Source organism: Lontra canadensis, unplaced genomic scaffold, assembly GCF_010015895.1.
Source record: "Lontra canadensis isolate GAN:19392208 unplaced genomic scaffold, GSC_riverotter_1.0 scaffold1, whole genome shotgun sequence".
In the NCBI taxonomy this organism is placed as follows: Eukaryota; Metazoa; Chordata; class Mammalia; order Carnivora; family Mustelidae; genus Lontra; species Lontra canadensis.
Genome location: NW_022630995.1, coordinates 32,690,907 through 32,707,269, shown reverse-complemented (window position 1 = coordinate 32,707,269; position 16,363 = coordinate 32,690,907). Strand labels below are relative to the sequence as shown.

The 16,363-nt window shown below is 36.4% G+C and overlaps 1 protein-coding gene across 1 annotated transcript in view; it reads left to right on the top strand.

The window, feature by feature from the left end:
• SLC30A9 (solute carrier family 30 member 9) overlaps window positions 1-15,933 on the top strand; it is an 82,857-nt gene extending 66,924 nt beyond the window's left edge. The window contains exons 15-18 of the mRNA XM_032852645.1: window positions 443-608; window positions 4,186-4,315; window positions 6,725-6,838; window positions 15,538-15,933. Of these exons, the coding sequence (XP_032708536.1) occupies window positions 443-608; window positions 4,186-4,315; window positions 6,725-6,838; window positions 15,538-15,582 (455 nt within the window). The 3' untranslated portion in view covers window positions 15,583-15,933. The remainder of the gene's footprint in view (window positions 1-442; window positions 609-4,185; window positions 4,316-6,724; window positions 6,839-15,537) is intronic.
• The last annotated feature ends 430 nt before the right edge of the window (window positions 15,934-16,363 follow it).

Here is a 16,363-nt window from a genome sequence, read left to right as displayed (position 1 = left end):
ATTTTTTGTATGGCTTCATTCTCTCACAGACTCTTGAGAAGAATAAGAGACAAAAAGTGGTCATTTTTTTCAGCTGTTGATCTCACAGTGTTGTCAGCATGGGACAGGAAAAGTGCTACTGATACATTAAAAAGAAATGGATTTTGTTATATTAGTAGTATGTATATGATGTCTCTAAAATGCTCTGAAGCCTCACTCATGTAATGACCATATGCAAGAATTAGATCTTGAATAATTAAACCACATAATACTCCTGTGTATTGTGAAGCGTATTGTAACATCCCCATTTTGTAGTATAATAAACTTATTAGGAGAAAGTCATTAAAGGAATTAGGAATGTATCTCAGGTCCTTTGTTTTACTAATTCTGGTTCTTTACTGACTAAAGCTGATTGAAACAATAGAAAATGTGAATTTACTGACTTCTCCTGTGCTTTATTTAGGTAATCCTCTGTATGACAGCCTAGGTTCTTTGGGTGTGGGCACGTTATTAGGCATGGTCTCAGCATTCCTCATCTACACCAACACGGAAGCTCTCTTAGGGCGATCCATCCAGCCAGAACAAGTACAACGGCTTACTGAACTCCTGGAGAACGACCCATCAGTAAGGTCAGCTTATTCCAGTGATGCTGCTAAGGTTTCCAAAACATACTAAGAAGTAGAAATGCTTGGTTTTTAAATACTTCCGGAAGAGTTTGTGTCTCCCTAACTTTTAGATAGAACTTTTTAATCTATGACTTTTCAGACTTGTAACCTTAAAAGAAAATAAGTGAAAACATTTAGGAAACTCCCTGTTTCTTTTAAATTCTGTATATCTTTAACTTTTAAAATAAGGAACAGTTAGATGATGTAGTGGGAACAGAAGTTTGCAAACGATTGTCTCCTTAATGTAGAACCACTGACGTGGAACCTTTGTATTTACTCTTGCCTCGTATTTGTATTATAATTACAAATTGCTATCTTAAATTTAAGAAGATTTTTATTCAACGAGGAGGTGATTACCAAATGAATATAAGTTCTACTCATAGACGTTTTGTTTTAGCTCATTTTACAGGTTTTTTCTTACAATCTTTATCTTTTAAATGATGTAAAAATGAAGAACTGAGGGAACATCTGGCTGGCTTAGTCAGTAGAGCATGCAGCTCTCGATCTCAGAGTCGTAAGTTCGAGCCCCACGTTGGGGGTTAAAAAAAAAAATGAAGATCTGAAGACTTAGGAGATAATCAGAATCGGAGTTCTAATTAGTACTTTATAGGAAATTCAAGTTTCAGAGTGACATGGAGGGAATAAACCTTTAAAATCCCAATTTTCTACTAGCTACATATGTGTTAAACTTTAAAAAAATGTATTTTTCTTCTGTGTTATAACCAGATTTTTTTTTAAGATTGTTTATCTGAGAGAGAGAAAACACAGATTGGGGAGGGGCAGAAGGAAAGAATCTCAAGCAGACTCCCCTCTGAGCATAGAGCCCAGACACGGGGTTTGATCCCACAACCATGAGATCATGACTTGAACACCTAACAGACTTGAGCCACCCAGGCATCCCTTACAACCAGAATCTCTAAATCTTTGAAGAATGACCTGTATATCCAAATCAGTAAAACAAATGAGTAAAATAATATTAGATTTATATTCTAAGCCCTATATTTTTAATCTGGAAAAGTAGTTACCTTGCTAGATTAGACTAGAAGTTGAGTATTCTTAGAATTAGTATTAGGCTTAGTACTTGATTAATCCATGTTAATATCCTTTTCCTTATAATATCTTTGATTTTGGTATCAAGGTAATACTGACATTAGAGAATGAGTTGGTTTTTTGTTTGTTTGTTTGTTGTAAGATTTTATTTATTTATTTGACAGATCACAAGTAGGCAGAGAGGCAGGCAGAGAGAGAGAGAGAGAGGAGGAAGCAGGTTCCCCACTAAGCAGAGAGCCCCATGTGGGGCTCGATCCCAGGACCCTGGGATCATGACCTGAGCCGAAGTTAGAGGCTTTAACCCACTGAGCCACCCAGGCACCCCTAGAGAATGAGTTGGGAAGTGTTCTCTCCTCTAATATTTTTTTTTTAGAAAAGTTTATGCAGAGTTGGTATTATTTCTTCTTTTAAAGTTTGGTACTAGTCACCAGTGACACCATCTGGGCATGGGCTCTTCTATGTGGGTAGTTTTTTGATTACTTATTCTACCTGTTTACTTGTTACAGGTCCGATCAGATTGTCTGTTTTCTTCTCAAGTCAGTTTCAGTAGTTAGTGTCTTTCTAGGAATTTGTGCATGAGTTCTTAATTATCTAATTTTTGGCATACATCCATTCATAATTTTCCTTTGTAAGCTTTTTATTTCTTAGGGTTGGTAGTAATGTCTCCTCTTTCATTTTTTTTATTTTAACGATTTTATTTATTTATTTGACAGAGATCATAAGTAGGCAGAGAGGCAGACAGAGAGAGAAGGGGGAAGCAGGCTCCCCACTGAGCAGAGAGCCCGACACGGGGCTCGATCCTAGGTCCCTGAGATCATAACCTGAGCCCCGAAGGCAGAGGCTTAACCCACTGAGCCACCCAGGCGCCCCTTCTCTTTCATTTTTGACTCTAATAGTAATTTGGGTCTTCCTTTTTTTCTTGGCCAGTCTAGCTAAAGGCTTGTCAATTTTGTTGACCTTTCCAGAGAACCAGCTTTTAATTTTATTTTCTGTTGTTTTCTCCATTTCATGAATTTCTGCTCTAATCTACATTATTTCCTTTCTTCTGCTTGCTTTAGTTTTGTTTGCTCTGTTTTCCAGTTTCTTAAGATGATATTTTTAAGTTTGTCATTTGATATCTATCTTTTAAATATAGGCTTTTAGGGGTACCTGGGTGGTTCAGTGGGGTAAGCCTCTGCCTTCAGCTCAGGTCATGGTCTCAGGGTCCTGGGATTGAGCCCCGCATCGGGCTCTCTGCTCAGCAGGGAGCCTGCTTCCTCCTCTCTCTCTGCCTGCCTCTCTGCCTACTTGTGATCTCTCTGTCAAATAAATAAATAAAATCATAAAAAACATATAGGCTTTTACAGTTATGAATTTCCCTCTGAGCATTATTTTACACTGTATTAGTCAAATAATGAAATTTGTAATATTTTATTAGGATTGAGGTAGATATGCTTTTTAAAAATGAAAAAATTATATAGCTTCTTGCCTATCTGGACAAGTTTTGATTCATTGGTTATATATAACTTTATAAGTATTAAATCATTCATACTTTAATCATTGATAAGTATGCTTTTTTATTTCTGTCTAAAGAATTTTAGACTCACTATTTACTGATTTGCTCAGGATCACTCAGAAATTAGGGTCAAATGTTTTGAGTATTTGGAGTCTCATTTAGGCACATTTTCCTATAGCTTTCTATATCCCCAGGATTCAGAGTGTTTTGTTATTTTATATATCCCATAAAGAAAAGATGTTAACAGTGGTTATCATAGAAAGAAAAGAATTTCTCAACAGTTTTCTAAGGAAGATTCATTACTGAGAGCTAGGGCAAAAAGGATGAAAAGTAGTTACAATACTAGAACATTTCTGGGAGACATAGTAGTGTAATGGAGCACCGGGTTTGGGTGTCTGAAGATCTGGAGGTGAGTCCTGCCTCTGCTGTTAACTAGCTAAATTACCTTAGGCAAGTCACTTAGGCCCCTCTAGGACTGTTTTATAATCTGTAAGGTAAATTTATCTACTTCCCTGAATTCCATTCATTAAATGCCTGCCATGTAGTTGCTACCATATTAAACATTGTGTGTATGTGTTGGCTCATTATGCCCCATATCAGATCCAATTAGGTAGTCATTACTAACCTCATTCTAATAGAGTACTTCACTATTGTATGAAGACTTCTAAAGAAGCTTTTAAGAAAAGGAATTATGAGACAAAATTACAACATTGTAGAAAAGCAATTTAGAGTTGATTTTTTTAATCCACAAACTATGTAATTCATGTAAATACAGGCCATAGAATAATATTTTTTAAGTTTGCGTCTTTGTATGGCATTACACAAAAAGAGCTAAGTGGACGTTTGGGAATTTAGAGATGGCACTTAATGGTGAATATTCTGAAAGCCATCTGGTCCATTTTTATCACTGATGGAAAAAAATAAGAATTCTGTACTTTGTGCCATTAAAATGTATGTGTGCATATATAAATTTGTATGCATTGTTATTCATTGCAGGGCAATTCATGATGTTAAAGCCACAGATCTGGGATTAGGGAAAGTAAGATTTAAGGCAGAAGTAGATTTTGATGGACGAGTTGTTACAAGATCGTATTTGGAAAAACAAGATTTTGACCAAATGCTACAGGTAAGTTTATGTATTTATTGTTTTCTTGTCAAAGGTTAGAAAAATTACTTTTTAAGTAAATAAAACTTTTACAGGTCTTAAAGTTACTTCCGCTTTCAACTTCTTAGGGTTCCAAAATCTGACAGCTGTTTTATTTGTTCTAGAGTGGGTCGAAGGAGAAAGCAGCGGAGCAAAGTACTATTCAAGTGCTTGTCATGGGCTAGGCGTTTTATATGTGTTCTCTAGTATACTTTCAACAACTCTGTGAGGTAAAGAAATAATACTCAGTTTTATATGTAGGCAAATTAAGACACAGAAGGATTAAGTAACTTGTCTAAAATTGCAGAGCCATAATATGGAGTCAGATGTGAATGTAGAGCTCTGTGATTCTACAACCCATGCTTTTACATTAAGAATTAAATTTAAAAGAGAATTGAGAGGATAATATAATGAACAGTGCAAAGTTCACTATGTATTACCACTTGCCTTTATCAAATCTCAACATTTTATTCTACTGTATTTGCTTAGGATCTTCAAAAAAGAAATGAATTGTTACAAAAACTGGTGAAGACCTTGTTTTCTCCTTCTAGATCCTATTCTTCTTCCTCCATCCCTAGAACTAAAAATTGTCTTGAATTTAGTAGTCATTTCCATTCAGTTTTTATCCTTTTCAACAGATTTTTGTTAGCACTATAAGTATATAGTAACATTTTGAATATTTCAAAATTGATATAAATGGTATCATACCATCTGATTTCCTCTATAGTTTGCTTAACAGCATGGTTTTGAGGCGTGCCTGGATGGCTCAGTCTTTAAGCCTCTGCCTTTGGCTCAGGTCATGATCCCCAGTGTCCTGGGATCGAGCCCTGCGTCTGGCTCCCTGCTGGTCAGGAAGCCTCCTTCTCCCTCCCACTCCCCCTGCTTGTGTTCCCTTGCTCATTGTATCTCTCTATGTCAAATAACTAAATCTTAAAAAAAAAAGAAAACATAACTCAGCATGGTTTTGAAATTCCTACATATTATTATATATGTGTATACACACACACACACACACATCTAGTTCATTTATTTTAATTGCTATATAATATTCTGTGAATATTGTGCAGTTTATTTATCCAGTCTCCATTTGATGCATATTTATGTCCACAATGGCATTCTCTTATGTTTTCTTGTTCAGACGTGTAAGAATTTCTTTAGGGTACTGTACAGCTAGATTTAAAATGGTTGGGCTAGACTTGGCGCATCTGGGCCACTCAGTTGGTTAAATGTCAGCTCTTGATTTTGGCTCGGGTCTTCATCTCATGTTGGGCTCCATGCTGGGTGTGCTTACTTAAAAACAAAACAAACTTACTTTCATCTTCCCTAGATGGCAGATTATGCTCCAAATTGTGTCAATTTAATTTCCACCATCAGTACATCAAAGTTTCAATTGTTTCACATTCTTACTAGATGGTATTATATTGACAGTTTTAAATTTTTGTCATTATGATAGATATGAAACTGGTGATTTATATGTAATTATAATTTCTGTCCCCCCCCAAGTAGTAATAGTGAGGTTAGTAAACATTTAAATTTATTGACCATTGGGATTTCCTATACTGCTTGTTTTTTTAGTTAATTTCTTATTCTGACAAATTAATAAACATTTTATTTTTAATATGCTGGACACTGATCCTTCCTCGGTTGTGAAATGCAAATATCTTTTTTTGTTTTTTAAAGATTTTATTTATTTATTTGACAGAGAGAGAGATCACAAGTAGGCAGAGAGGCAGACAGAGAGAGAGGAGGAAGCAGGCTCCCTGCTGATGAGAAAGCCCAATGCGGGGCTGGATCCCAGGACCCTAAGATCATGACCTGAGCCAAAGGCAGAGGCTTTAACCCACTGAGCCACCTAGGCGCCCCGTGAAATGCAAATATCTTTTACTGTGTGATTAACCATTTCACTTTGTTATTGGACAGAGGGTTTAGTGTGTTTTTTAAATTTATAATCTTTTTCTTTAGGCTTTTAATTATCTTGCTTGAGAAATACTTCCTTATTCTAATATCATAAAAATATTCTTTTTTCTTCTAAATGTTTTGTGGTTTGTTTTCTACCCTTAGTTTTCGAATTTGCGTAGAATTATTTTTTTGTTTAATGATCTGAGGTAGAGGTTTAATCTTTTTTTCCTATAGAAAAAGAATTGCCCTTGCACTGTTTATTGAAGAATAGTCTGTTCTTTTCCCACTAATTTTGTAATGTTATCTTTGTGAAGCATTATACTTAATTTTTTGTTGAATTAAATTTTTTTGGAACTAGGTGGTTCATCACCTTCAGCGTGAAAGTTTTTTGCTAAATTTAATGATGTTTGTTACAATTTTTTAAAGAACTCATCGGTATACTAATACGATTTTTTAAAAAGTTATTTTGTTTTCCTGTTGTTTTCTTTATAGGAAATTCAAGAAGTGAAAACTCCTGAAGAACTAGAGACCTTTATGCTTAAACATGGAGAAAACATTATTGATACTTTAGGAGCTGAAGTAGATAGACTTGAGAAAGAACTAAAAGTAAGATGTAATCATAATAATCATAATGCTGACTCTTAAGTACTTACTCTGTGTCAGAACACTGTGTTCATTGTATCATATGTGTACTTCTCTCAGTAACCTCATGGTTTGTGACTGGTGGTTGTGAACAAGAAAAATCACTGGGTTCAAAGAAGTTGGGTAATTTACTCAAGGAAGTAGGGAATTGGGCATTTGTTGGTCAGTTCCAGATTCTGTACTTTCAACCACTATTTGATAGTGCCTGCTTAGTTTCTAAAGTAGCTAAAGGTTTTGTGTTTGTTCTGAAATAAAAAGCATTTTGAAAGTTTCTAGAGAAAGGTGAAATGGAAACTAGATTCTCTTCAAAAGTTTAAAAAAACAGAATGTGACCTTGAATATCCACAATCTTCCTTTTACTCCATCTGTCATTATTTTATATTTTCTTTTTGCTTCTGTTCAGTTGGAGATCATTACAACCTATTGGTTTTTTACTGAAATATTACCTGATAAGACTATCTTTAAAAATCTCAGTATTCTCAAATTGTCATTTATTGACTCTTGAGTTCAAGTTATTGGAAAAATAAAACTTATAAATGATCTTTAACATACATAGCTTGTTGAAGGCAGTGCATTTTCTTCAGCTGCTGTTGACCATTCTTCAGTTTTGTTAAACACTGAAGGCAAATAATAAAAATTGAAAGGCATCATTTCTGTCACTACTTACTGTTTTTTCTTTTAGCTCTAGTTACCAGAGTAATAGAAGCACTTCAAATAATATGATTGTGTTTATGTTAATATTATAGTTCACAACATGATTTTCAAGTTTGTAGATGAGCAGTTCTCAAATATTTTCATCTTTAAGATTCTTTATATTCTTAAAAATCATTCAGGACCCAAAGAGCTTTTATTGATTTGAATTAATATTTATTGATATTTATTAAATCATAAATTAAAATTGAGAGCTCTAAAAATATTCATTTAAAAAACCATAATAAACTGGGGCGCCTGTGTGGCTTAGTGGGTTAACGCCTCTGCCTTTAGCTCAGGTCATAATCCCAGGGTCCTGGGATCCAGCCCCACATCCGGCTCTCTGCTCAGCAGGGAGCCTGTTTCCTCCTCTCTCTCTGCCTACTTGTGATCTCTGTCAAATAAATAAATCTTAAAAAAAAACTATAATAAACTATTACATGCTAATATAAATAACATTTTAATGAAAAGTAACTATATTTTCCAAAATGAAAAAAATAGTGAGAAGAGTGTTATTGTTTCACATTTTTAAAAAAAAAAAATCTAAGACAGCTAGATTCCCCATATCTGCTTCTGTATTCATTCTGTTGACGTACATTGTTATGGTTGAAGAATAAGAAGAAAAGGGAAAAGGGAAGAATCTTTAAAAGTATTCTTAATGTGTTTTCAGATAATTGTGATATTCTTTTTGGATATGATACCAATACCTGACAACTCTTAGCCTCTTGAAGCTTAGTTACAATGTGGAATCTGAAACTGTATCAGAGAACTTTTCACGTACTGTTTGTGAAGTTAGGGGGCACAGTCCACAGGATTACCCTAATTTCTGACACCAGTTGCAAATTTCAAGGGGTTCCTCATATCACCCTCAGGTTTGATAATTCATGAAAAGGACACAAAACTTACTGAATGCCTTTTTTTTTTTTTTAAGATTATTTATTTGAGAGAAGGAGAGAGAGCATGGCCAGGAGAGGGAGAGAGAATCCCAAGCAGACTCTACACTGAGTGGGGAGCCCAACTCAAGGCTTGATCTCAACACCCTCAGGTCATGACCTGAACTGAAACAAGAATCGAGTGCCTAACTGACTGCACCACCCAGACACCCCCACTGAATGCCTTTAGACTCATGGTTATGATTTATTACAGTGAAAGGACACAGATTAAAACTAGCCAAGGGAAGAGATACATAAGACAGCGTTCTAAACACAGAGTTTCAGTTGTCCTCTCCCCATGGAGTCATGGACAGTGTTATTTTCTGACAATGATGTGTGACAATTTGCACAGAGTATTGTCAACCAGGGAAGCTTAACTGAGCCTTGGGGTCCAGAGATTTTATTGGGGCTCCTTTGTTGACTGCTTGGCTGGTCAACCTTTCATCTCTAGCCACTCCAAGGAAAAGCCCACACTTTTTGTCTCCAGTCCCTTGTGGATATAGAACATATACTCTGTGGCCAAAGATAAAGACAGAATTAATCAGGACATTCCAAGGGCCTAGAGATCACCTCCCATAGCCAAGGGCCAAAGCCAGAATTCTCTCTAGGTATGATTAATTATCTGCTATACACTATTACTTTAAAATCCATTAGTCTGTCTCTGTACTTTGAATCTTTTAACCCATGCATGATTCTGGAATGTTATGAATTGGCCAGTTAGAAATACTGATTCACTGAATTTATGCATATCTTTCAAATGGTGATACATTTCTAAGTATTGGGAAGCTGTCGGGGTCGTAGTGGTAAGATAGAAGTTTTTCAGTATTCTGATTTTCATTAGAAACCTTGCATTTTACCATTAGCAACAAATATTATTGTTTTCCTTGAAGTAACAGATTTATTTTGTTCACTTTTAAAGAAGATCTCTGCCAAATACCCAAATTTGAATACCCATAGTTTGTTAGTTTTTCTTTCAAGTAAAACTGGGTTTTAGATAAGCTCACCTTTTTTTTTTTTTTCTCACTTTTTTTTTTTTTTTTAAAGTAGGCTCCATGTTCGGTGTGGGGCTTGAACTCTTAAACCCTGAAATCAGGAGTTACATACTCCACCAACTGAATCACCCAGGAGCCCCTAAACGGTGTTTAGATTAAAAAGCATCTCACTCAACCCGTAATTCAAGCAATACAGAAGCGCTTTTCCTTGTGACACTTCAGAAGCAGAGGGGCTTTGGAAACACTTTCTATTTTGTCATGGAATATCTTACTTATTTTTTAAAGATTGCATTTATTTGTTTGAGAACAAGAGTGCATGAGTGAGTGCAAGTGTGGGGAGGAGCAGAAGGGGAGGGAGAGAGAAAGAATCTCAAGCAGACTGTGCTGAATGCAGGGCCCACAAAAGGCAGATCTCTCAACCCCAGAGTCACCACCTGAGCCTCTCCACCCAAGCTGAAACCACGTTGGTGGCTCAACCAACTGGGCCATCCAGGCGATGCTTCACAGACCATTTTAAAAAGTATACTCAAGAGTTGAGGTTTAATAAACCAATGTTTTTACTACTTCATGAAGGGCATTTTATTTACTTTTTCATTAAGGACATTTTGTTTTTTAGGTACTATTTATTTTAGAGAGAAAGAGAATGTGAGTGAGGGGAGGGGCAAAGGGAGAGAGGGAGAAGGAATCCCAAGCAGACTCTGTGCTGAGTGCGGAGTCCGACTGGGAGCTCAGTCCCAGGACCCTGAGATCATGACCTGAGCCAAAATCAAGAGTCAGATGCTTAACCAACTGAGCCACCCAGGCACCCTGATCATGAAGGACATTCTAAAGTGAAACTGGCTTTTTTTTTTTTTTTTTTTTAATTACGTGTCTGACAATAAAGAAGCACAGTGACTGTCTGTCTGGTTTGGTGCCAGTTGCCTTAAATTGTGCAAAGATGCCATTAGATTTATCTGCCATTGCTTTGATATGTCATCAGAGGAAATACCATCATAGTTTATTATTGTTTATTTGAAGGAGAATGAGTGAGAGAGAGCATGAGAGAGGAGAAGGTCAGAGGGAGAAGCAGACTGCCCAGGGTGCTGGGAGCCCGATGTGGGACTCGATCCTGGACGTCCAGGATCATGACCTGAGCCGAAGGCAGTTGCTCAACGAACTGAGCCACCCAGGTTCTCAATATCAGCATAGTAAAGGCAAATAACATCAGTGGTTATTATGAAAGCAGTTTTTACCTTGGAATCCCCCTTGACAAAGTTTCAGGGGCTCCTCAGTGGCTCAGTTGGTTAAGCGACCAACTCTTGATTTCTGCTCAGGGTGGTGAGATTGAGCTCCGGGTCCCAGTCAGCATCCAGGCTCTGCACTCAGCGTGGAGTCTGCCTGAGATTCCTTCTCCCTCGCCCTCTGCCCTTCCCCCTGCTCGTGCATGCACACACTCTCAATAAAACAAGCAAACAAACAAACATCTTTAAAAGAAAGAAAAGGTTTCAGGATCTTTGGACCATACTTTGAAAAATCACTTTTCTAAATATAATACCAGGTGATTATTTTTGTGCAGGGTGACATGAGAATAAATAATCTTTGCTTTTCCCATTCTGTTTGTTTTTATTTCCCTGACATGGATAAAATAATGGACTTTTCGACTAAATCTTTATTTTATCTTTACTCTTTAATAGGAACAATAAGTCAGAAACCAGGTTTGAGTTAACAAATTGGTCATTCTTGTATTTACTTTTATCACAATCAGGTAAATTTATTATTTTTGTCTAGCTAACTGTGTGCTTTAATTAGAAACTATTAAATCTTTAAGAGACTAAACTAATCTGTACGTGTTTTTGAAATATAAGTCTCTCAAACCAGGAAACAAAGTTAACTTATACCTTTAAATTGAAAACCTCTCTGACTAAGGTAATAAGGTATAATTTATCTTTTTTAAAAAAGATATTATTTGGGGCGCCTGGGTGGCTCAGTGGGTTAAAGCCTCTGTCTTCAGCTCAGGTCATGTGGGATCGAGCCTCTCATCGGGCTCTCTGCTTGGCGGGGAGCCTGTTTCCTTCTCTCTGCCTGCCTGCCTCTCTGCCTACTTGTGATCTCTGTCTGTCGAAAAAATAAATAAATAAAAATAAAAAGATATTATTTATTTGTCAGAGAGTGAGAGAGAGGGCAAGAGAGAGAGAGCATGAGCAGTGGGGAGAGGGATAGAGGGAAAAGCAGGCTCTCCACTGAGCAGGGAGCCTGATGTGGGGCTCGATCCCAGGACCTTGGGATCATGACCTGAGCTGAAGGCACATGCTTAACCAACTAAGCCACCCAGGTCTCCCTAATTTATCTTAAAGGAAAGTTCTTCATAGTTGAGGCACCAAACCAACAGAGTGCATGAATTTAATTCTTGTTTCTTGTTAGGAAAAATAGCTGATTTTCTTTTGAAAACTAAAACTTTGGCATATTTCTTTCTTTTTAGTATCTAAGCTTGGTTGCCTTCTAGGTTTAAATTTAATAATAATTCAATTATTTTGGAAGATCACCCTCAGTGATAAAATTTAGCAGTATGGCCATCTCTTTTGAGTAATGCCATCGATCTCATTATTAGAATGGATGGTATTTTTGGCATAAAATCTATAGCTTGGGTAGTTCTATATAAAAACATGAAAAATAATAGAAGCTAATTTCTAAAGTCCCATATTATAAATACGAAATATATTTTGTTTTTATTTTGAAGTTCTTTGAACTGCTCATTTAAATTTTTTTTGTTCTACCTCTGTGTCAATCTGTGGCTAGATCCTTCTCCTATCCCTCCATGAAGTTTTTTGTGTTTGGGAGGCAACGATTCTGTTGGGAATTAATTTAGTGGGAAGATGCCATAGTATTTGCAAATTCCTAATAAGTAGTATTCCAGTTAAATGTTCTGCTCTTTAGTCCATCTTTTGCTTCTTGAATTGCATGCTCCTATAGCATTTTCTTGAGTCTGCAGCATTGCAAAATAAATTACACAATGTGGTTTTCATCTCTCCATAGCGAGTTTTGAAATAAATTTGTGGTATGTAAAATGTTCAAGTTGGATATTGGCTAGGACATAATAAATCAATAAATATTTGTTGAGGGACGCCTGGGTAGCACAGTCCATTGGGCATCTGACTTTTGGTGGCTCAGATCATGATCTCGGGGACGTGGGATCGAGCCTCACATCACGCTTTGATGTGAGATGGAGAGATTCTCTCTCCTTTCCCTCTGCCCCTCCTGCTCGTGCTCTCTCTCTCAAATAAATAAATAAATCTTTTTAAAAATTTAAGTATTGAAAAAATGAATGAAAATTGTATGTTGAACACCACTTATTAATTTTCATTTCTGTTTAACAAAATTTATTCAGTTTCTGCTATGCACATGATCTCTTTTTAGTCACTAAATATTAAAATTTAAGGATATTCTATTTTTTTTCATTCATTCAGCAGATATATTGTGTGTTTCTTCTTTGTATTTGGCACATTAAATTTTAGGAATTTGATAGTTTTCTCTCTAAAAACTTGATTTTAAAACAGACTACATCAGCTTTTTACTTTGTCTTGAGATTAAATTTTTATTGGTACACATTTGTTACATAGTGTTTTTTTAGATAGAATATTTTCAAAATTTCCATTAATAGCTAACTTTTTCAAGGGATGGTTAGGGAGGACTGGGAAGGGGATGGACTGGGATGGTTAGGGAGGACTGGGAAGGGAAAATAAAATTGAGTTTCATTTCTGTTTGAGGAAATCTTTTTTGTTCTTTAATGAGTTTAGGGAATTCTAGATAGAGCAAATAGTTTAAGGTAAAGAGAGCATTGAGAACAAAAGGGTACACCTATATCTGCGGGGAGCCTGGCCATTCTTGCATTAAGATCCAAGAGGAAAGAACCCTCAAGTATAGTTGAACAAAACTAGTTATAAGAAAAATCTCAGTGCACACTCAGTAGAATGCTCTAACTGGAGCTCAATTCCAGTATTACATCAGATTTTTGTCTTTATACTCAAATTCCTTTAATATAGGGAATATGCAAATGTTCCTAGGATATTATTTTTTTTTTAAGTTAGGAATTACTAATCCTGATTGATTATCAGAATCCCTTAGAAGAGTTTTTCCTCCCATGTTGATTTATCTATCCATTTATTTAATATTTATTTATTTATTTAAGTAATCTCTCCATCTAATGTGGGGCTTGAATTCAAGACCCCCAGATCAAGAGTCACACGCTCTCCCAACTGAGCCAGTCAGGCACCCCTATTTTTATAATTTTCATCAAATAACACACAAAGTTTATAAAGTCAAACAACTGAAAAGCTTATAAACAGAAGTAAGTGTCACCTGCCTCACCATCCTCAATCCTTCGGCTCAGAGAGAACCATGTCTAATATTTTTTATATTTTGTACCATATTTCTATATGAAAGTCTTAAACTCCTCATGATTTAAACATTATTTGTTTCCTCTTTGATAGATGTAAGTTATATAATTAGTTTTTTACGTTCTCTCTGCTCTCCCTTTTCACAATGTCATTCTGTTACATCTTACTACATTTTTAATTACCCCACAGATTGAGTTAGGTGTCCTTCCTTTTTGTACTCGTAAAATCCCAAGACCTTTACCTTGCTCTTTATTTTTTCTGCCTTGCTCTTCAAGTAGCAGTCTGTTAAAATTGCCTGCTTACCTACCTGCATATCCTCACCAGACAAGTACCGTTTGTTTCCTGTTCATTGTTACATACTTCAGTGCCTGGCACAGAGTAGGCCCGTAATAAAGATATTTTCTGTTGTTAGTGAATTGAAGTCCTTAAGCTAGCATTTAAGATTTTTCACAAGTTGGTTTCTGCGTGCCTTTCCCGCCTCCTTACTGATCCTACCCTCTCTGCAACTTCTTTTTTTTTTTTTGAAGATTTTATTTATTTATTTGACAGAGATCACAAGTAGGCAGAGAGGCAGACAGAGAGAGAGATGGGGAGGCAGGCTCCCTGCTGAGCAGAGAGCCCAATGCCAGGCTCGATCCCAAGACCCTGGGATCGTGACCTGAGCCAAAGGCAGAGGCTTTAACCCACTGAGCCACCCAGGCGCTCCTCGCTGCAACTTCTGTGGCTAACTGTACCATGCTGCCAGTGCATACTTCTCGGGCTTCCTGACTTTGCTGTCTGGTCCTCTTCATCATCTCTCTGGGAAACTCACTACTTCCAAGCCTTGTTTAGATATTACATCCTTAGTGAAGTCTTCCTGGACCTCATGAGTTAAAGTAACAGACCTGACATTTTTGTTCCCAGAGTTAGCATTATAGTACATTGTAATGCTTAGGAGCTTGGAGTCTGGAATCTCTCCTGGCTTCGTCACTCACTTGCAGCTCCTTAAGTTTGGGCAGGCTAGTTAATTTCTTCAGACTTCTGTTTTCCCACATGGAAATGGAAACGATTGAGTTAGTAGAGGGCTTTAGAACACACACATGCATGTGAAGCCCCTTTCCTTAGCACAGTACTTGGCCAAACAAAAGTAACTGCCCCTCTGTGTTAACTGTCATTATTGTTAATGCTAATGCGCTGACTCGTAGATGGTTATTGATATACTTGGCTCCCTGGCTAAACTGAGTCTCCCAAGGTCAGGAACAGGCTTATTTAATGATCATAGCTCCACTTTCTAGCACAGTGCGTGGCCCAAAACTATATGGCTTATTGCTAACATATATAGAATAAGTGAATTTTTTTTTCTTTCTGATTATTTCTTCTGATTATTATTATTGTCTTCCAGTGATTTTTCTTTTTACCCCAAATGAGTATATTGCGGAAGTTTTGCAATGTTTAGCACATATGAGATTTTTAATCCATTCTTGTATTAATGAACATATGAACAAACTCAGGGAGGTAGGGCTGTTTACCATATTGTTAATAGTGTGTAATACTCCTCTATTGATTTTTATCTTGCTAACATACCACCATGAAATTGTTTGACCATATGGTTTCAGTGGCTTTCGTGATCTAAAGGAATAAAAGGAAGTAAAATTCTCTTTTGTTATGAATAATGTAGTGGTGATTTTTCCTTCCAGAAACGAAATCCTGAAGTGCGACATGTGGATTTGGAGATATTATAGATTTGATGGAATGAATCACCTTGGAAGGAAGCCTTGGAAACAAGTTTGGCAAGCCTGCTCTCCCACATCAGAAGAGTCCATGCTACTCAGAAGCTGTTTTTTTAAGATGGAGGAAATACTTAATGTGAAGGGCAGTTCAGCAGTCTACAGAACTAATACTACTTCATGTTTTTGAGAGACATATTACAAGTTGAATCACTTTGGAAATCTTGTTTTTATGTTTCAGTAGAGAACATTTTAGTTATCTAAATTGTTCATAATTTTTCATTTTACCCCATCAGGGTGTATTGTACCTTGCAATCATGTTTCCTTTCTTCACATTGGTAAAAATAAGCAACATCCATAGGATTACAATTTTTTAATTTTATGACCACTGAAGATTTCACTCCATCAAAACCCATCAGTCTTGAACATCCTGGCTAAATCTTGGTTTTTAAACAGTCACTCTGTTTTTTTTTCTTATAGAATGTGGGAATTATTTTTACATAATTCTGCCCTGAGCACTAAGAGGAACACTTTCCTAACTGAATTACTACAAATGTTCATTCCAGAAATGGCTTAGTTACTGAATTGAAGGAAGATATGTCAGTCCACTCTTTTAGGCTATAGTAGTTGCCATTTTGTAAAATTTCTATCTCTCCTTAACCTTTTTTCTTTCTTTAGTTTAACCAGTGTAGGAGATCCAAAATAACCCTAGATGTTTCCATAGGCCAGTTTGATGGCTGTTTTTGTTTGTTTGTTTTCATTTTTTTCACTGGCTTCGGTGCCATAATGTGTATTT